This window comes from Pollicipes pollicipes, unplaced genomic scaffold, assembly GCF_011947565.3.
Source record: "Pollicipes pollicipes isolate AB1234 unplaced genomic scaffold, Ppol_2.1 Scaffold_4881;HRSCAF=5763_pilon_pilon_pilon, whole genome shotgun sequence".
NCBI lineage: Eukaryota > Metazoa > Arthropoda > Thecostraca > Pollicipedomorpha > Pollicipedidae > Pollicipes > Pollicipes pollicipes.
The window spans coordinates 17483476-17504994 of NW_023596576.1; the positions used below are offsets into that span (position 1 = coordinate 17483476).

Sequence of the window (21519 nt, forward strand, 5' to 3'; positions counted from 1 at the left end):
CTTGGCAAGACGCTTACCACGAGCATGAATCATCGCAAGTGACCGCTCCGTCATTTATTGGTACGGGTTGCTGTTCCAGCGGAGAGGGGGTTGTGTTTTCCACGTGAGGTGTGCTATTGAATTGGTAGGGTTGTTTATGCTTGAGTGCATGCCTAACTGAAAACATCATTGATTCCTTTTGGCTGCAGTATGGAAATGAGTGTCCGGAGGATGTGTGCGAGTGTATTGTTCCAAAGTTGTTTTGTTTTAAACCATATTTCTCGCTCTCGTAAAGCTATGAAGCTTTTCCATTCCGCTTGATATCTTAGGCGTATTATAACGCCAGCCTTATCCCACGGAAACACGTGTGAGGGTTTAGATATTTCAGCATGAACAAATGAAAAGTTAATCAATTTATTTGGTATGGTTACCATTGGGTAAACACACAGGTTTCACTTCATTTCTGTGGTGTACTCACAACATTGAAGCTACAGTTACTACTAATGTGCACTGTAGCTCACACTCCACACTCCAGGTTTGGGACATGTTAAATAGTATTGGTGCATAGAGCCAATGTTTTGGTGTAGGTATACATTGGTACCTAAAGTTAGAAAAGAGCATGGTACAGCTCAAATGTTTGCTAATGTATACCATGACCTTTTCATTGTGGGGCATATATGGTCAAAGCAATCTCTTTTTGAACCTTCTGTGCAGCAGCTAGAATTGACTGTGGATGTAACCAGTGGTTAAAAAGGTCCCTGCTGTTGCTGATTGTACCTGGTTGTCATGATTGTATCAGAGTTTGCCATAACCCTTCCATCATGAGTCAAAGGTTATTATCTCTGGCAGTGACTGCTGTGTTAATTGTTAAATGTGCAGATGTTAAATGAGCGCAAATGTTTAATAAGTTGTTAGTCATGGTGTACATTGGTTCCTAATGTTAAAAAAGAGCATCACACATTGTTGTTTTTAAGGCACAACATATCATTAATAATCATAAATCATGTACATCTGTGCTCTTAACTTCAAACTTCAATAATTATGACAGCAAACCACCAAGCTCTGCAAACACAGCACCCCAGCATTATTTCTGCGGTATTGCTGTGCGACATAACATAACTGTGCATCGAGAGCCATAAAAATTATGGGGCCAGGTTAACAAGAATGTCATGAATTTGTTTTGTATGTCGAAGCAATCAAATGATATTGCATCATCGGAGTTACATGAAGTGGGATCACTTAGGGATTTTGTGTCACTGGATTTATTAGACTGACAGTCTGACCAATAGCACTTGTTGCTTAGTATTATGGGATGTATCATGCCTAGTCTTACTCCCATTGCAATATTAAGTTGTCTACTAATTGATATTTGTATACATAATGGTATAAATAGTCATAAGACAGGAACATTTCATGGACAATTAGTCACCTTGCCCTCAAAATATGATAATTACTATAACAACAGCAGACAGCAGTAAGGTAAGTAGACTAGGTGTAGTGGACTAGGTCTGGTCTGGGTCAGTCCAGGTCATAGTAGACTAGGTTGGGTCAGGGGAGGTGAGGTCAGATTAGATCAGGCCAGGTCATCTAGGCCATTGATCTTGAAATCCAGCAATACTAAGGCTAAACAATCCCAATTCATGCAACTCCAATGATACATTATCCCTTGACTGCTTGGATACACAAGAAACACATTTCATTATATTCTTGTCACCTTGACCCTGTGCATTTTTATGGTTCTTGATGTACAGTAATGTGATATAGCCATGTAGTTAAATAATGTAACAATGGTGCCAGAGTTGTGTTTGTGCTATTGAATCAAATACTTATCAAATACTTAAAAATGATGATTGACATACAATACTCTTTTTTAACATAGGTGTCATTGTAAACCTGTACCAAATTGCCTGATTTGAATGTCATTCATGTAAAGAACTGCCTGTTCAAATGGCCTGCAGGCTTCAGGTGTCATATGAGTTTGACCAACATTTGTCCTGGTGATGAAGGTTTACAATCTTATAAAGCTTAACACAAATGACTGTCAAAGCACTGACCTTCCATTTATATCACCACTAGGATGACATGTGAGCTGGTCACCAGGCAGACTATTAGACCAGTTAAGTACTTAGATTGTGTGTTGAGTTGAAGTGTTGAGTTAGTTCTTGGTCATTTATCAATACTTTAGTTGTAAACACTTGATAAAATGTTTGATTTAACCAACATGTTGTAGTTTAACCAATGTGTTTGGAGTTAAGTTGAAATAAAACTTTGCATATTGCTGACTGGTTTGGGTTATGAACAACTCCCTTGGCATTTCCAAACTTTTTAATGTGGAGCTAAGCAGATCACATAATAAGATTGGTCTCAATGGGATCTGATGATACATGCTAGTTTGTATGTTGTTGAGGCAATGATTAACCCCATTATGGCAAATCTAAGGTCAAATTCTCCAAATGTATTTCCCAGCTTCATGACATACCTTAAAGACCATGCCTTATGGTGATAGAAACTTAAGCAGGTGTGTTCCTTGTTCAATTCTGAATAGTATGGTGTATACATTTGTGTGTTTTGAGCATACCCTTGTGATATATGGCTCTGTTGGTGTAGCAATGTTCATGTGCTGTGCACTTCATGCAGCATTGTTGGTTGCTGCCCCCTGCCCACTCTGTAAATTGCTATGCAGGGTTCCTTGGAAACTGCAGCTGCTCTGAAACTAGAAAAGCTAGGAACTTGGGGTCAAAACACATGCAATGGATGCTCCACAGGCTACTGAAAATTTTGGCATCATTGCACAACATGCCAGAGAGATGCCCTCAAAAAACCTTAGGGGAGTGACATTGACTTCCCCCATTCCTCTTATCAGAGCAAGGATTTATGTGTGCTACAAAACACACAGTATGGCATGTTGTGCATGAAAATGATATGGTTTATGTATTGAATGATATGGTGTGAAAAATGATTGTACCTGTTATGTGCTATAAAAGTTAGAGCCTTCTGTATCTATCAAACAAAAGAGTTGAAGTCAATTTGTTGCTGAGTTATGATGACCACTGTTTACTATAAGGTTTTCTTCCTGTGATGGCACTTGAATGTCACTGTGTGTAGCAAGGAAGTGGCCATTTTGCCTAGCTGTAATACATGCAGAGCTGTGTAGTAGTTTGTCAGTGGGACTGGCGCGCTTACCGCAGTCCTGTGCGCATATGGATTTGTGTGTTTTGGGCATACCCTTATGATATATGGCTCTGTTGATGTAACAATTTTTGCAGATGTCCATCAGCGGGCGAAGCGCCATGTTCAGCAGACAGGTCAGCGACCTGGCCTCGGCGCTGCCCGACGAGCGGCCCGTCACGGCCGTTTGCGTAGTCGAGTCGATATCCGGCTGTCCGCCCGGCTTCACCGCTGTGAGTGGCTCCGCAGACTCCGCGCGTTCGGGCTCTTGTGGCTGTCCTGGCGACGGACAGTGGTCAGTGACGGTGATGTGTGTTGAACGAGCGTGCCGATCGTTGTTTGGTTTATGTATGTATGTATGGTTTAGCTTGTGTGGTTTAGCATTATGGTTTAGCTTGTGCACTCGTGCCGTGGTCGGCGTATGACGCCACGTGGTTTAGCAAACGTTGTACTTGACACTGTGGGGCTTAGCCGATGTTGTACTTGACACTGAGGATTTTAGCAGATGTCGTACTTGACACTGTGGGGCTTAGCAGATGTTGTACTTGACACTGAGGAGCTTAGCAGTGCTTGACTCATCTGTCAGCTAGACTGATGGGAGCAAAGACGGTAGTGGGAAAGTCGCCCTTGGGTCCAAACTTCGTTGTAAATATCATGCCTTATGTTGAAATAACTTGTACTTCAATTTGAGTGCATGTTCCAGTCGCTATGCTTTTCTGGTATGCCACTTGTGAATAGTCACCTGTGAAGAGACATCCATGAATGAGTGCATTCTGCGTCTGCCATCGTGGTGTAGGAACAGTATACGTGGCATTGCACGCGAGCGAGAGAGGCGTTCAGACACTTCCGTTCAGTGACGGCGTCCACCCCGAAGGTCGCTAGGACGTATGATCTGGACACGGACGCCGACCTCTGGAAGGACGGCTTCTGGCGTCGGGAGACGCGCTACCTGTGCCTCTCCAAGCTGGAGAACGCCGGTGTGGCGGGCCACGTGGTCGAGGATGTGGCGGTGATCGGCGAGCGGGACATGCCGCCAGAGAGTCACACCTTCCTGCCGCACACCACCGACACCGGTGCGGGCCGCGCGCGCTCTCGCAGCAGGGGCTCAGTGGCGCGTTTGTCTGCGGCAGGATCGGGTGGTTTGTCTCGCCGCTGGGCTAGGTTTCCTCATGATGTCTTGTCGTGAGTTTGGAATCGGTGGTTTGTCGGCTCTCGCTCCGTAGTGTGTGGTTTTGTTGTGTCCGGGACCTATTCGTGGCCACAGTTTATTTTGACGCGCTAAAGGTGGTTTTTCGCTGTCGTTTCATATCATGTCCCTGCTTTGTGCCTCGAGCTTACATCGCATAGCTGCTTGGTGTTGTTACTTCACCGCCTCCCTCTGCAGAGCCCGGGCTCTGTATTGTTCCCCTGTGCTGTGCCCTTGCGCCTTTTCCGCCAATAAGCTGTGTCCCAGTGGAGCTTTGCTTCCCTGTGACGTATTGACCCCGCGATGTGTCCTTGCACTGTGTCCTTACCTCACCGTATTTCCTTGTGCTGTGCTTCAGCCCTTTAGTACGTAACCCCACTGAAACTGATTGGCTCTCCCGGCAGGAAACAAAGCCTGGAAGAAGAAACAGCTCGTATACAAGCTGACGGCAGTAGAAGTGGCGTCTCGCTTCATCGTCGACGTGATCGTGCTCGGCCGCCAGAAAGCCAATCCGGAAGGGTTCTCCCTGGTCGGGTGCGTACTCTCTTTGCACATCTTACCCTCTTTCTATGTGTCACGCTCGCAGGCCCCAGCTATCAACGCTAGTACTTTCGGCGCGGTTGCGTTTAACACGTTCATCCCCCAGCTGCCCATTTGCCTACTATTCTCGTCCTCGGACGTCATGGTGTGTCTGGTCCGATGCCTGACCGTCGGTGATCACTGCTGGGCCCGGTGCGCCGCGCGGCCGGTGATCTCTGCCGGGCCCGGTCCGCCGCCCACCCGATGATCACTGCCGGGCCCGGTCCGCCGCGTAGCCGAGGCTCGCAGTCCGCGGGCGCGGCGTGACCGCCGTCCGCCGCCGTCCGCAGGGAGCTGAATGGTCTGCTAGTCTGCTGCAAGTACGGCCAGGCGATGCACACCCCGAAGAGAGCGGCGCCGGCGCCACCTCTGCCCTACTCGTGCGTACACGTGCCGCCGCGCGGTCCTTAGCGGCGTGTCCAACCGGCCAGGCGGCTGGTAGCGACCTCGCTCGGCCGCTGTGAACTGCTGGCGTGGCCCCCGGACCTTCCAACCGCGCGCTTTTGTGGCGGCGGCTGTGTGCTGGTCGTACCGTCTCAGGTTGAGCGCCTGTTGGCCTGGTGTGACGTACTGCCAATGGAGCCGTGCGAGTTGCGCCATCGGCAAGGTCCGGCAACCCATACATTATCAGCACTGGCCAATGGCCGGTAGACGCTGGTCAGGCGCTGTGTTTTCCGGATCCGCTGCGGCGGCGCGGTGACTGACGTGGTGCGCTGACCACAAACGGCCCTCGCAGCCGCGCTCGGCGTGACGCCTCGAGACAAATGACGTCACCTGTGCGGAAGGCAGCGGCTCGGGGATCGCGGCCTTCCCACCCAGTTAAACCGCGTCGCGTGACTCCGCGAAGGCGGCGTTGCCGTTGTCCATCGAGGCGACCGACACTGGTACCTGACCCGGTCTGTTCGCCCCTGCAGACCGGCTGCCCGTAACGGCCCCAAGGTTCCGGACTCGACGCTGGCGCAGGGGTACGCCGGTGAGTGGTCCCGCCCCCGGCTGCGGAGCGCCGGCCGGGCCGGGCTGCGGAACGTCGACCGGCCTGGGCTACGGAGCGCTAGCCGGCCGGGGCTGCGGCGCGCCGACCGGCCGGGGCTGCGGAGCGCCGGCGTCCGGGCTGCGAGCACCGCGGCCGCACCGGCCCGGCCCGGGCTGCGGCGCGCCGGCCGGCCTGGGTAGCGCCGAACTCGGCCGGCGGGGACCGTCCGGGGACGCCGGCCGGCGCGAGTGGAAGCGGGGTGAGGGTGGGGCTGGACTGGGCGGCGATGGATGGCTCCTGGCACAGTGCCAAGGCAGGTCCTGTCCAGGCTAGACGAATCTTTTGGGCGCATTGTAGCGCTAGCTGCCTCCGCCCACTTCAGCCAGCTTGTGGTTGTGTGTTGAGAGAACGGCGGGTGTATTTGGCATGAAGACCAGCAAATGTATGAAACATCACTGATCGGGAACTTAAGTGTTGGTGAATTTGTCATCCGGGGGAATTTCGTATCGTTATTCGTATCTTTGTTTCATCGGTCCCCGAAGGTCATGTGATAATGCATGCTTTTAACGTGTTACAGGCATTGACGGAGTCCCGTTTGTGATAAACCCCAAGCTGAACAAGTCAAAGGAGCTTAAACACTTCATGTTAACGAACGCCAGCTCCATGACCGTGGAAGACCTGGAAAAACTGGTTGGTACTGTCGAATATTCAATATTTGTATGCTCTCAATCAATGAGATTGGTGCCGCTGTGCCATTATGGCACAGCTCTACCAATTTATGTTTGCTGCGATTGATGACGTCAGTGGTTACGAGAAAAGGCATCTAGTGAACAGCTATTGCGACATGCATCATTTGTTATATTGAATGTTTGCTTTTTGGGAAAATCTCACATTGTTCAGCATTCAGTGGAAGTAATTTGCGACAGCGAGGTGCTACCCCTCACAACCAGCAAGAGCAAACAAAGGCATGCGTTGTTGAGTAAAAACATAATCGTGCAACATTTCACCCAAACCCTTGCGCATGCTGTCATTTGGTCAATTTACAGCACCAGAAGCAATAGTGCTTGATGTCACTTTCCCCAACCAGCGCGCGTTTTACGCTCTGCGCGCCAACTGATCAGGTGGCCACGTTGGTCGCCCTATCCAGCGCTGCGTCACCTGTGGCGTGGGGCGTCGCCCTGACGCTGCCGGGGTGGAGTGTAGCGTTACCCCGCGCGGGGATCGCTCCCAGACGGGCACACGCCGCTGTGAGCCGGCCTGGCTCGTCACCGCTCGCCGGAGCGATGGCCCCGCTCACGGGCTCCTTGCCGCCAACAGTTCCTCCAGTGGCAGTGTGTGTCTGGTGCCATTCGTTAGTGCTGACATGGCCGTACAGATTCGTTGTCTGTGCACTCACGTGGATGCGGGTTGATTGGTGGCGTATTTAGGATACGTGTTAGCTGCTGCATTATGCCGAGTGTGGGCCTTGACCAGCGTCACGATACGGCGTCACGTACGGGGGGGCGTCACGCGCGCGGGGCCCGCCAGCGCTCGATGGCCGGATGCGGGCCGACCCGACCGATCCGCACGCCCTCGGTGACAAATGGCCGAGTCCGTCTGCAGCGGCGCCGCCCCCGCCACGGCCGGACGGACTGCGGGCCGCGTGCAGGCGTCAGAGCCGGAGCTGGCCGGAGGCCGCGCCCGCCGCTGGGCGAGGTCCCCGTGCGAGTGGAGCGGGTGGCGCTGTGCTGGACCGCGTCGCGGCCAGCTCACGCAGCACGAGAACCGTGCTCCGTTTAGCTTGTGCGCTGCGGCTGTTCCGGCGCCGTGTGCCGCTATCGTGGCGCAGGTAGCCTGACGCAGTCCTGCCATTTGCAGACGGACTACGACTTCCGGACCGAGTACGCCACGCTGCAGCAGGCGACCACCCCCTGACCGGCGTCCGGCGCTGCCGCGTGACGGCCTCACGTGCGCGGACGGGTCCTCGGAGGCTGCGTGTGCTCCCCACTACGGTCACGAAGCCGCGATGGATTGGCGTGCTTCGGGGCACGGAACACGCTGTCATGATGGCTGGAGGGGCTCTCGGAGTCAGACATGCCCCGCCATGTGTTCAGCGACCAGTGCCAGAGGCGAGCACCTGGAGATGGGTCTTCATGTGCTTCTTGTGTTCCGGATCGTAGTCCCAAAACGCAGGCTTGTGTTGTCCTGTGTATTGTTTCTCGCCTTGCCGCCTCGCGTGATACGTGCATGGATGCATGGCCGCTGGACGAGAAGTGGGGCGAATTGGCATGTTGTTTATGACATAGGCTCGCATCTTTGGCACAGATGTCGACATAACACATATTCGGGCGCGATACAGTCATCCTCACAAAAGCCGTGGTTCATGACACTTATCCGCGTGTGAAGCTCTATCGGTGTTTTAATGTTGTGTAAATGCCTCAATCGTGTATTTTGTTCAAGAGGTACTATGGAGGAATGCCATCGATAATGGAATTCAATGGATCTTAAAGAGTGATGTAGAAAACCGTCGAAGATGTGATTGGAAAAGCAATCTGTGAAAACAGCACGCCTGTAAAGAGTTAGGAATGTCCAAATGACATATCGTGCCCCTCAATAAACTCGCGTGGCGACCACTTGTTAGCCGACGTCGGCGGCATAAAACACACGACCAAACGGCGACTGCGATGACGCAGGGCACGTGTACGTTCCGGAGGCGCCGGAAGCAGCCTGTGGCCGCGGCCTCAAGGGCATGTTCCGCAGAATCTGCAGAACCCTGCCACCGGTCCCCGCCTCCCCTTCCCCTCCCCGATCACAGCGGCGCGGAAGACCCGCGCCCAGCAGGCGACACAACCCGGGGCGCGTCTCACACGGCCAGCTCGCACCGTTCCGGCCAGGCCGCCGCGGGTGGCCGGCCACACACTGGACTAGACTGGGACGTCGCGAGGCCCACACCTGCACTGGACTTGGCCGCCGGCGGCTCACGTCTGCACTGGACTGGGCCGCCGGCGGCTCGCATCTTCACTAGACTGGGCCGCCGGCGGCTCACGTCTGCACTGGACTGGGCCGCCGGCGGTTCACGCCTGCACTGGACTGGGCCGCCGGCGGCTGGCCAACGGCGGCACGCCTGCCGCCCGCATCTTCACCAGACTAGGCCGGCGACAGCGCGCACCACCGACTATCTCCTGCTGATGACTACCGGCTGGAAGGCGGCGGCAGCGCGGCCGCCTGGGCTCAGTGATGTACTGCCGTCCCGGGCCACGAACAGCTGCAGGCCGGTGGCTGTGGACGTACGCGCGCTGTCAGCCCCAGCCGCGGGGCGCAGACACGGGCAGGAGGGGCGGACGACGTGCCGCCGATGTGTTGGGAGACGTAACGTGCACATGCTGACAAACTCACCAAGAAAAAGAAAGCCGAGCAACGCGACAAATACTACATTTTTATGCATGGACATATATCATGCCCCGCACTTTCGCCAATCAGTAAGAGTATGGGGTGTCATTCAAGATTGCCGTGAGTCCCAGCTTTTCTTGGATGTGACTTTTAAGTTCGTTAGTCTGAGGCAGCGTCCCTACTTGTGGCTGGGAATCAGTTAACACACTCACAGTACGTGTTCGTGTTTTAGGCTGCGCGCTGTCCGTATTGAGTTCGGTGCTCTAGGGGTAAGGACGTAGCCAAACAGGTAAACGAAAGAGCAGGTGCTGCCCATCCCCCTCTTTCGGTCGATGGGCCGAATGAGCCTTTGGGCCGAACGGGCGTCCACTGTCCGAAGGGCGTCTAAAAAATATGGACAATTATTTTGAGAAATTGAGACGCAGCAGCCATGAATGCGCTTTTACAATGTTTCCAGAGGTGTCTGGAGCTCCTAGATCGACCACAAGAGTTTTGCTAGCATGCGGAGGACCCCTGCGTAAAGCGAGCAGGCTAAATGTGATAGGAAAAGTGATTCTGGGGGATTTCAGAAAGCTTTGGAGAGCCTAAGGTTGTGGGGTTCCTCCAGCCGACTTTCGTCCATCTTTCGGAGAGACCCTCGTCACGTCTCCGTCCGGAAAACACGTCCTCGGCGCGGTCCGTGTCGAGGTCGAGGCATGTTGGTCCGTCTTGGGATCCATGCTCTGTGGTCTGGTCCGGTCGAGGTTGACGTTCTGCGGTGCGGTCCGTGTTGCGGACGTTCGGTGGCCACTCACCCTCGGTGTGGTCCGTGTTCAGGTCTGTGTTCTGCAGCAGGTCGTTGATGACGTCCTCGGGGTCGACCCGCGTGGCGTCGAACCGCGAGCTGGCGGGCACCTCCTTCTTGCGCCGCTCGCTGGTCGGCGGCCGCTCCATTGAGCTGTAGTCGGAGAAGGCCGAGCCGCTGCTGGCCGTCCTGCAGGCCGGCACGGAGACCTCCGTCAGCGACAGCAGCGCCGGCGGCCAACAGTGGCCCAACCGGGGACACCGGTCAACAACCCACATCGCTGGGAAAGCCATTTCCGAGCCATAGGGCCCCGCACATCTTGATATCGATACTTGATCGATGCTGTTAATAACAAGAGAAGACTAATATTCTCCTACGCGCCTGGGACCGCCTCGTGGCGTGAGGTCACCCGACGGGCCTCAGCGGGGCCCATCGGGAAGGTCAGCGCCGGCCCGGCCGGGAGGGAACTGGGAGACGTCACAGGAGACGGAGGCGCTGCTGACGGGACACCGGGCCCGCCGTTCACACGGCTCAACCGACCCGGGAGAGGGAGGGGGGGGGGCGAGCCGGGCTCGCTCCCGACGCGTCAGCGTATCTCGGGCGGTGGCGGGGAGTGAGCGCCTCTCTTGGGTAGAGTGGTGAATAGCGCGGCGGCAGCCCAGGGTGTGGAGTACTCTGAGTGGCGAAACGATCGGGCGGGATATCGTATGAGGACGACGTTATAGACCAGCGCGCTTTGACATGGCCAAATGTCAGACCATGACCTTTTGTCCCATACGCCCCAATACGGATGAGTCGACTAGCTCGAATGGAGGGCAGGTCGAGCAAAAACGGCTGGGAAACCATGTCCCGCCAAGCGCGGGACCCTGACTACGCCCACATCACACTTGGATCTCATTACTTACCTACTGCGCTCACACAAAGCACCTGACACCGAGCTACGTAAGCCAATACTCCTCACAACATTCCAAAGAGTGTGCCGGGTCTGGCCCGCGCCTAAGGTGGGCCAGCTGCTCCCGGCGGTGCCACGCGTGCGTCCTCCGATGGGTCCCCGTGGCCCTGCAGACGAGATGGGGCCCCTGTGGTGCCGTGCCGGGACAGGTCCATGTGGCGTCGTGCATGCGTTGGCCCGTGTGCTGCCATGGCTGGCATGGGTCCATTCCACACAGTGCCAAATCTGATGACGTGAATCCCTACGGTGCGATCCACACCCCAGGTGGGTCCTTTTCGCGTGCAACAGGTATATGTGGTGCCGTACCTGGTACGGGTCCGTATAGTGCCGTAGCCCAGGTGGGTCCATACTCCCGTACCTGAAGCCGGGCCGTCCCTACGGTGCCTCGCCCAGGACGAGTCCCTGTATGTCTGTGCCCCGTACTCTGTGGCGGTTCCCCGTGTGTGGCGCACCTGGGGCGGGCTCCCGCAGGTCCGTGCGTGTCCCCGTGTGTGCCGCAACTCTGACGGGCTCCCGCATATCCGTGCGTGTCCTCGTGTGCGCCGCCCCTGGGGCGGGCTCCCGCAGATCCGTGCGTGTCCCCGTGTGCGCCGCCACTGGGGCGGGCTCCCATAGGTCCGTGCGTGCCCCCGTGTGCGCCGCACCTGGGGCGGGCTCCCGTAGGTTCGCGCGTGTCCCCGCGTGCGCCGCCCCTGGGGCGGGCTCCCGCGGGTCAGGGCGTGTCCTCGTGTGCGCCGCACCTGAGGTGCCCCAGCTCGGAGCTGCTGCTCTGTCGGCTGTGGGACGGCTGGGACGCCAGGCTGCCGTAGCCCGACTGGCTGCTGGAGTTGCGCGAGTGGCCGGGCGGCCCGGCCTCCCGCGAGCTTGACAAGCACTCCAGCTCCGACGCCGGACCATCGCCTGCGGCAGTCGGCATACCACGGTCACCACCTGACACCGACAAGCATCATAGCCCATGCGGCGGCAAAACGGTCACTTTGCCACCATTTAGTTCTCCAATAGTATGTGACAGCGAGCTATCTGTACGAGCGCGTTAAAGATCACGTCGACTCCTTTTGACCCTGCGCCCTTTCACACCCCATACAGTACTCTCGAAGCAAGACTACCAGTCCCAGTCGTCTGCTTCCCAGCTAACGTAGACAGGTGACATCGCCGGAGGCTCGGTGTCACCTGTGTGTCGATGACTCAGGCCGGCGGGCACAAGCAGGCGCGCTCGCGCCGCTTGTCGGGCGAGGGCAGGGCGGCCGACGGGCTCAGGGGCCAGTCGAGGTCATAAGAACGGCTGCGACGCTAGGTTTTGTCACAGCAGGAACCACCGGGTTTTGTCCAAGAGCACCACGTTCTAATGACGACGGGGTGAGAATTGTACGCTTTACAACCACAAAGCCGACAAAAACGGACTTTTCACAACTCTACCGCACCGGGAAATCTGTATTGTGCTTGGGTTGTTGTGCTTACTGACCGAGGGAAGCTTTACGAAAGATCGTTATACTAGCGCACACTAAGGCAATAGGCTAAGTGGCATACGCACAAAGTGCACGATAAAACTTGATACCGTTCTGACGTCTCGGTCGGTCGCCACTGCAGTTTTCATCATTTCACGACAACCTGTTAACACCCGGCGCGAGCGTCGGCTCCGGGCATTACCAGACCGGCTTACAAACCCCATGGTCCACCAAGCGGTCATCGCGGCTCCGCTTATTACCAGCGTCGCCCGCTTCGTTGGGCGGCTTTCGAGCCGGTTTTCATGGGATAGTCGCCTGGACCGGTCGCGCACCTGGCGACGCTCGGACACTGGTCCCAATAGGGACTGCGGACCCGCTCACCGCACCCCGGCCGCGCGCCGCCAGGAAACAGGTTCGACGAACGGCAAAACCCGCTCCCAGGGTCAGATCCCGGAATCCACATCATACGGGGACCGAGCCAAGCAAAATATGCACCCCCTGTTGGAGCGGAAGATAATAACCAAAAGTTAGGAGCTGGTCTAGTTTTTTCCAGTTATCGGCCCAAACGACCGACACGCTGGTAAAAGGGACCGCTCCCATAAAAAACGACGAGTTCACAGGAGGTTGGCTGGCCCTGCGCAAACCACACAAAGGTGATGTCTGAGTCCAGAAATCCAGCCTGGTCGGGGCACGGTTCTGGGAAGGTGCTGGCCACGGGACGTCCACCCTACGCGGCCATACACCGGCTAACGGGAGATGCCAGCGGACTCTGCTGACCCCTGGCGACGATGTCAGTGACGCCGCTGACCTCTGGCCGCGGGGTCAGGGTTCAGCGGCGTGATCGGGGACGTGTTGATCTCCGGTCGTAAGGCCAGGGGATCTATTGACCAATAGCTTTGGCAGGAGGGTTGGAACGCTGCTGACCTCTGGCAGCAGGCCAGGGGATCTGCTGACTCCTGACGACGAGTTCGAGGGAACAGCTGACTTCCAGTGTTGGCCGGGGGACCCTACTGACCCCTGGCGCCGGGCTCAGGGACACTACTGACCTCGGGCGGCGGTTGGGTCGGTGGGTGTGACTCGGCTTGACTCCCCCGGTGTCGACGCCTCGGTCGTCAGGTCGCCGCCATCACGCGGGAGGTGCGCGGACCGGGGCGTGGGCCTGCCGACAAACATCACACGTGCTGGCACCTGCACACAAATGAAAGCTCACAGCCCAACGACGATGTGATGTAACATGCAACCCGCACCTCGGTTAGACAGGCATACACGAGATGTCGGACAGCTGAACTGCGACGTAACGGCAGGTAGCCTGACAAAAACACACCTGGTGTCAGACAGGTGGGAACTTCAAATGTCAGACAGCCAGACACGGCTGTCACGCAGCCCTTCACGGCAGACCCGAGACAGCCGGACACGCCGGCCTGGGAGCCGCGGGCAGACACGCCGGGCGTCAGACAGACACACCGGCCGTCCGAGCCGGACCTCCCGGCACCGTCACACGGCTGTGGGGGCGGGCCGGCGCCGGCCGCCGCCTCGGAGCGCCCCGCCCCGCCCCTCCCGGCGTCGGCCGCCGCCTCCCCGCCCGCCCCGCCCGGCATCGGCCGCCGCCTCGGAGCGTCCCGCCCCGCCCCGTCCGGCATCGGCGCCGCTGCAGCACAGTGGGCCGCACACACGCGTGTTGACACTGCAGCCCCACGGCCCCGGCGGGAGGCGGGCTCGGAGCCGCCCGCAGCTGCAGCTCGTCGCCGGAGCGGGCCGCGTCACGGCGCAGACACCGCCGCTCGCGGACCGAGTAGCAAGAAACCGTTCGCCGGGGGGGGGGGGGGGGGGCACGAGAAAACCGGCATTGCCCGTACCGTTAGAAAGCCGCCCAAATGTGTCGTTTGTTTCGCCGCGCACGCTGTCCAGACAAGCAAATGTGGACAGCCGGCTCCGAAAACAAAGCACGGAACACAATAGAAAATGTAGTATGACATGACACTTCCAAGCCGTGCCATATTTTTTGTTTTGGACGATACAGATAAAAGTTTGGCTCGGACAGAACGGCTACCATGAGTCAGAAGTTACTGGCCAAATGATGCGCCAATAACTCGCGCGCAACTCAGCAAGGCAGACCACCGACAACTCGCAACGCCCAAACGCCAGGAGATCAAGGTCTTTCTCGCTACATTACAATGTCAGGTGAGCAAAAGCCTCACGTTTCCACGCAGCACAACGCAAAACATTTTTTCGGTGGGCCCAGTAATTTACAAAACAAGAATCTAATTACTCCAGCCCGTCACAACTTTCATTTGATTCCGTCATCAGTTAATACCGCTGACGGCGCGCTAGCGCGTTGAAGAGCAAAAGCGTCCATGCCAACCTTTCAGTGGCCCAGATATCTGCTCATAGGGATGACCGACAGTCAGAAGCAACAACCGCCGCCTGTCTCTTCCGGCCGCGCCGCACTGGCAGACCGGGGCGGCTGCTCCGGGGTGGGCTCCCCCGCCCCCTGACTGGCCCGCCAAACGGCGGCGGGCTTCCAAATAGGCCATCCAGGGGGGAAGCCACGCACTGAGCGCCGGCCTGGCCCCCGTCCAGCCCCGGCCGGCCTGCCAAGAGGGCATGTCGGAGGCGAGACGGCGGTCGTCCACCACCGCGCCCCGCTGCCGGGAGCTGCTGACTTGACGCGGCGCCGGCGCCAGGGCCAAGGACGCCGGCTTGGCAGGGGTGGTGAAGATCAGACCCATTTCTACTGCAGGCTCGCGCACGCAAATAACGAACGGTTCGACCGTGGGGAGACCGCGCGGCGCGACGCAGAGAGGAGATGTGACGTACAGAGGTGTCATCAACGCTCATATAATTAGTTTGAAATGAGCGAGCATAGATAAATTTCATACGGCATGAGTCCGCACTGTTAAAAGAGTCGGCGATGCACAGAACAGCGCATCAGAGAGTCACGCGAGCTGGCCAGATTGACCCGACAGTCGACCAGCACAGATGGGGATTTCCAAGACCTCGGCCATTATTTCTACAATGCAGGAAAAATACCACAGAAGCCATCGTCCAAGTACCCTATAAAAATCCAGATATCTGTCTTAACTGCAGGATCTTAAAACAGAACACGTTATCAAGGACGTCCCCGTAGCACGTAACAAGCACAACTCAGGTCTGCGCACGCGAGGTGGCTCGGTGACCTCCCCATGTCCTTGGCGAACGGACCGGGGCAAACGCCGCCAGCAAACTACCTACAGATTGCATCAGTGGTTGGAAATTCGCTGGAGCTGGCCATCCCGAGTAAGACAGGGATCCCGCATTCTGGTTGTCATGGTGACGAAAAACCCGGCCGGTGCAGCAGACCCGAGGGGGGGGGGGGCTGGTCAAGGATCATGCAATTTCTTCGATATTAGATTGCGCTACTCTCTGAACACAGTGAAGCACACAGAGACACAAACAAACAGCGAGGTCTGCCATCGTGCAAACCTCTGATGTAATACCCGATTTAATACCCGTGATTCTTATTGTCACGTTAGCGTAAACGCCTGATAGCCAAACAAAAGAGACAACCTGGCAAAATAGGCAAATTCACAAGCGTGGCATTTTCACGGTAAATTTAAAGACCCTTTTTACCGTACCATTTTTACATCAGAACCATTCATTTTACGAACGCCACTGTCAACAGTTAAGTCATGGGTCAGCCAAACAGCTCCGCCCAGCTTATGGACGGCACGAACGCGGCCGACATGATGCCGAGCTCAGCTAACCCGTCTTACCGAACGAGCGCAGCGCCGCCTTGCAGCCTGCATCTGAAAATAGTCTGTCTGAAGGGCATCGGCAGATCGCGCGGTTAAAAACGGCCGGCGGCGTTGCCAGCCGCCTCCTGTAGCCGAGACGTGTCTCGCTCGCCTGGTCCCCGGCGCGTCGAAAAGGCTGCGATCGGGCACCCAAGCTGGGTGGGTGGAGGGCGTGGCAAGTCACGGCGGCGCCGGGGACCCGCTGCCGTCGTCGAGTCGGGCTCGTCTGCCGGACTGGCGCCCGGCGCAGGGCAGACGCCGCCGGTGACGTGGCCGCAGGTCCCACTGCCGGCCGTGGACCCGGCTGCTGGCCGCGTGTCACATGGTGCCAGCGTACCGGCCGGATCGGGTGTGTGTGACGGGCCGCCACACGGGGCAGGTGCGGTTACCCGCCACGCGGTGGGAATGGGAACGCGCCGCTCCTCGATCCGGAGTCTGCGGCCGCGCTCCGGCAGCGGTCGCCCCGACTGCCACTGCCACCGACACTCCGCGGCTGCCACTCCGGCAGCGGTCACTCCGACTGCCACTGCCGCCGACACTCCGCGGCTGCCACTCCGGCAGTGGTCACCCCGACTGCCACTGCCACCGACACTCCGCGGCTGCCACTCCGAGATCCATCCCAGAGACGGCAACGTTTCACTCGGAGATGGCCCCAGACGCCGGCCTCCCCGCACCCGCATCCCATCCCACCCGGCGCCAACTCCGCACCGGCCGCGGCGTACTCACGTGCGGAAGCAGGGGTCGCCGCTGAGCAGGGTGGTGGACAGCACCACCTTGAGCGTGGAGTTGTCCTGGCGGTGGCGCAGGTCGTAGCCCTGCAGCAGGTAGCGTCGACACTGGCCCACGCCGCCGGCGAACTCGGCCAGCTCGATGTCGGCGAAGCCCAGCTTCTGGTACGAGCGGCCGCCCTTGGCCTCCTGCGACGCGGGGACGACGGCGTCAGGCGGCGACGGACCGAGGGCGGCTCGCGGCGGCGCGACCGACGCACACGGTGGCGTTACAGGCCAGTGGAAACAGCGCGTGGCCGAACGGTGTGACGGTCTGGACTGCTGTGGGACACGTGGCAGTGGTGATGCAGTGGTCACTTCTGTGCCACGGGTGCCGGAAAACATAGCGTGCTGGAAACACATCTGCAGCTGCTTGGAACTTATGGTTGCGGAGTGTGCTGAGGTCGTATAAAGCCTGGTGGAAACCCGCCGGGTGCTGATAAATGTGTTATGATAGCGGCGATGCGCCTCAGCAGTCCCCCCCCCCCCCCCCGCCCTCCCTACCCGCTCCCCGCTCAGCTGGCCAGAGAAAGGGCAGGGGAACACATCCGCATATATTACCTCTCTACACGCAGCGCTAACTGGGCCATGCACCTATTAAAAAATAAAAAAATGACATCAAATAACATTGCAAAATTACGTGGTTGCTAGCACAATCTTGCCATGGAAGTTGCACCAGCTTGGTACCCTCCAAAGCCAACACGTTTGGCTGAGCCGGCAAGTCGTCGCCATCGCACCATTCAAATCGTGCAGTCAGGATACTGACCAAAGCATTACCGGGCGCTGCCATCACTCATGTTCCCCACCGTGCATCGAGCATTGCAAGCCACTGCCATTATTCGCACTGCCCACGGCTGCCGTGCCGCAGTCCTTAACAAACACACCAGCTCGTTATTCCCCATCCCCATCGGCCACAGCTGTCAGCCATATATACGGGAGTCGTGCCACGTCAAAGAAAGGCTTTGCACGGAGACCGCCGTGAAGGGCTAGAAGAAAAGGCACGCCTCTTTGTTTAAAGTAAAGAAATATGCCTAAACATAGCACTGAAAATATCGGAAAGGAAAATGTGTTTTCATGAAAGGCCGCGCTGAGGGCTACCCAATAAACACAAGCCGTAATAAACTACTTACAATGTATCAATATAACAACATTTTATTTTCGCACGCACAGACAACGAATACATTCGAGAGAAAAGCTTGCAACCGCGTTGATTCAAGGACTTGACCACTGAGCAATCTGATATGAGTTGAACAGATGGGAATAACGGGCCTCTCCGGACCCATTTGATATCTTGGTTGTAAGTTTGTGCATCCTGCTGCGACGATTCTGTAAAGTTTTGGTTTCAGCACACTTGTGGCTAGGGATGTTAGCGGTACTTTCCAATGTGGTAGCGCGCGTGGCCATAGTCGCAGCGGCGTCCGGTGAACGAAACGTTACCAAATCAGCAATGTTACCGTTCTTTTGCATGTGGGAAGATAGCGGTACTTTCCAATACGGCGTACTTAAGTCCATGGTCGGGGCGTAAGCTGAACAGAATTACCAAAGCGGCAATATTTCCGTAATCCCGCATCAGTTGGGGTTAAAGATACTTTTCAGAATCCGAAGCTCCACGTTCTAGGAAAGAAAGAATTCGGAGAACTGCTGCCAGGCACAGTCCCTTTAACAACGACTAAACACACAAGTGCTAGCGGCACCGAATTATCCTTGGTATAATTACCCGTATCATTCGTTTATGAACAGTGATGCCAATGACGGGACATTAGCACGTCACATCGGGAAAACAAAATTAACGCGACGTTTTACCCACCAGCATGAAAAAGATTTGTTGATACCACGCTGATATGAGCTTGGTCTATTACTTACCTTGCCTGAACTCCCTATATGCCAGTCCCATTATTTCGGCCAACAACTCCTACAGCACACCAACGGGCCCAGATACTGCACCTAGCGCAGGTACTATGCTATCTATGCACCGAAAAGGAAGACCAAGGTATGCCCCCACTGTCTACAGACAGGTGGCCGATAGCATCTTGGCGCCTGCCCAGGGCTGGACATGAGCTGCAATGGTAAACGTCAGCAACACAGTGCTGCACAGCCGCCCGGGCAATCACAGGAAAAACTATCACTTTCACTTGGTTCGCGTGCCAACTGAAAGCATGCATTGCTGGCTGCCTAATCGTCCAATGTCATGATAACGGCCACCATTGTTATATTGGCATCACGACGGTGGTATCGCGAGTTGCTTCACTACGGTGATGGCAGAAACATTGCCTTGTAACGGACCACCTAAAACACGCAGACAATGCAAAACGGTCGCGAAGGAGAACACGGAGAGAACTACGCATCGGAATCAACTGATCACGCAGATCTGCTGTTGAAGAGGTGGATCAATATTCATCATGCACCATTAATCGAACCAGAAGGCTTTTAGTTTTAGGCACGCTTCTCAAACGCCCGAATGCACGCAAGGCCACTAATTGCATGCAGCCAATGCCAAGAAAGGAAACCACACATCAGCCACGGGTGGACAGACACGGTCACGTGGTCGATAACAAATTAGTGACACGACTGCCACTAATATCCCCTTTTAGAGGAGAAATGTTGCAAACAAACTTTGCTACGTAAACTTGGTGTGGTCACAACCACACCTATCATAACGCAATGCAACGGGGAATAGGTGGCTGTTACTTGTTGTTAAGGGCACAGGTAGCGGTGCAGTTTGTTACAGGTAGCCTCCGACACAGCCCAATGTGCCACGCAACTGATCCGTCCTTAGTTCCAACGCAAGCGTTTCAGTGGTCGCGCATAGCACGGGAGAGACAAATGAGCGCAGATTCGCGAGACCTGCCACGCTCCCTGTCAGGACTACACGGAATCGGCACAATCTTCATCGACGTTTATCGGAAGTCGGCGGATTTTTCCACGCCCCCAGCCTGCCGAGACCTTATCCCAACGGCACGTATGGAAGGCAAGGTCATCTGATGCTGCCTATTCGGCTCGACATCCGGTACTGCCGCGAGAGCCAAGGACAGACGCGCTCCTAGGGCAAATGTAATATCCCGAGAGTAATTCGCGACATTGGCGAAGCGCGGGCCGTGGGATAACGCCGGGACATAACGCCCGGAAACGAACGCCGTCCTCGAGATCATCGCCTGGCCTAACGTAAGCCCAATCCCTGAACTCATCGCACGGCTAGGAGAGAACACGCCGTCCGAGACGCCCGCCACAAACGCAGCGCTGCGAGCGAAGCCACACGCGTCGGCCGCGCGAGCACCGCGCGGCAGCGCGCTCGGCTCGGAACATCACAGCAGCACGCCGCGCCCGCTCGAACCGGTGACGCCGGTCCCAGGGCGTCCGACGCCCAGCTGGCGGCTCACAGCTCCCGGGAAGGCCGGGCAGCGCGCCCCGCAAACCGGTCTCTTCAGGAAAGGTCCGCCCCGCATCACGACCTCCCCTCACGTCACGCACACCGCACGAGGGCAGCCGGTGTTGCCGCCGCTCTCACCCCCACTCACGCAACGGGGCAGACGAGCGAGTGACGTCACCGGCAGACGGGCCAGTGACGCCACCGGCAGAGATGAGTGACGTCACAGCACACGGACTGGGACCAAGCACCGACATGGGGAAATACACCGTTCTTCCCTGGGCCCGGGAGGAAGGGATGATTGGACTCGTCTGCCGGCGGCGTCGCGAGCGGTTGCGGTCAGTGTGGGGCTGGCCGGACCGGTCGGTCGGTCGGTCGGTGGACAGGGCGACACGGCCAGCGGGGCGGACCAGCCCCGTCCCGTCCCGTTCTGTCCAGGAGGCCCGCCGCGGCCGGACCGGTCTACCGGCCTCGGCCAGTCACCCGCCACGCCGCGCCGCTTCCGCCGCGAGCCGACGCGGCCGGCCGGCCGGCCCGCCGCTTACGGAAGGCCACTGGGCCGCGCCGATTGCTGCCAGGTTCGGAGAATTCCGAATCTAAATGATGCACTTCGCCATTTTTGTTTGACCTTTCGAATCCGCGCCATTCTTACCACGGAAACTGCATAGCTGGCAGCACTTGGAGATGCACTAGCCGTGTATCTCCACTGCCGATCGCTAGTGCCTCTTCGTCCCGCTTCAAACAGCCGCAGCCGCCGACATAACGAATTCGCCCGAGCGGGACGACGCATGCTAATCGGCCCGACACCCGACCTTATCGCCGTCCTTCCGCCGCCGGCGCGGTGCAGACGTGCCGGACGGGGGGCGACAACCCTCTGCACGCGGGTGTCTGCAGCATGCGGAGGCCGGCCGGAGACGCCGGACCCCTGCGAGGCACGGGAACGGCGGAGGCCGGAGCTGACCGGCGCGGCCGCGTGCGTGGGTAAACGCACCTCATTCGTCGGCGGTGATCATAAGCGGACGTTCGGGACTCTCACTGGCCATCCGTGAGTCATCTGCTGCAGTTCATGCAACCCACTGAACGACGTGACTTGGATCAATGAAAGTATGGGATCGTTGGCTCATGTAGCATGGCAGCTTAATACCTCCCGGTATATTAACCATAGTGCCGGAGTATTGAC

At 57.0% G+C, this 21519-nt stretch overlaps 2 protein-coding genes across 3 annotated transcripts in view; one reads left to right on the forward strand and one right to left on the reverse strand.

Annotated features, from left to right (window-relative positions):
• On the forward strand, positions 1-8494 carry LOC119101103 (multivesicular body subunit 12B). Of its 2 annotated transcripts, none has more exons than XM_037224370.1 (8): positions 1-60; positions 3246-3380; positions 4022-4220; positions 4738-4867; positions 5203-5292; positions 5827-5885; positions 6463-6575; positions 7743-8494. In XM_037224370.1, exons 2-8 carry the CDS (start codon positions 3246-3248, stop codon positions 7797-7799), a joined length of 783 nt encoding a protein of 260 aa, XP_037080265.1. In that variant the 5' UTR covers positions 1-60; the 3' UTR covers positions 7800-8494. The 2 variants fall into 2 exon arrangements, with proteins under 2 accessions (XP_037080265.1, XP_037080266.1); XM_037224371.1 differs by lacking the exon at positions 1-60 and adding an exon at positions 66-108.
• Positions 8060-21519, reverse strand: part of LOC119100057 (protein FAM102A) — a 22964-nt gene continuing 9504 nt past the window's right edge. Inside the window, exons 4-8 of the mRNA XM_037223171.1 lie at positions 16935-17125; positions 13482-13594; positions 11731-11890; positions 10049-10227; positions 8060-9143 (exon numbers count right to left, since the gene is read on the reverse strand). Of these exons, the coding sequence (XP_037079066.1) occupies positions 9040-9143; positions 10049-10227; positions 11731-11890; positions 13482-13594; positions 16935-17125 (747 nt within the window). The 3' untranslated portion in view covers positions 8060-9039. The remainder of the gene's footprint in view (positions 9144-10048; positions 10228-11730; positions 11891-13481; positions 13595-16934; positions 17126-21519) is intronic.

Excerpts from the sequence above, each read along its gene's own strand:
- LOC119101103 (XM_037224370.1), top strand. The coding sequence starts at position 3,246 with ATGTCCATCAGCGGGCGAAGCGCCATGTTCAGCAGACAGGTCAGCGAC. Across the intron at positions 5,293-5,826 it reads GCGCCACCTCTGCCCTACTC|ACCGGCTGCCCGTAACGGCC; the intron begins GTGCGTACACGT and ends TCGCCCCTGCAG. Across the intron at positions 5,886-6,462 it reads GCTGGCGCAGGGGTACGCCG|GCATTGACGGAGTCCCGTTT; the intron begins GTGAGTGGTCCC and ends AACGTGTTACAG.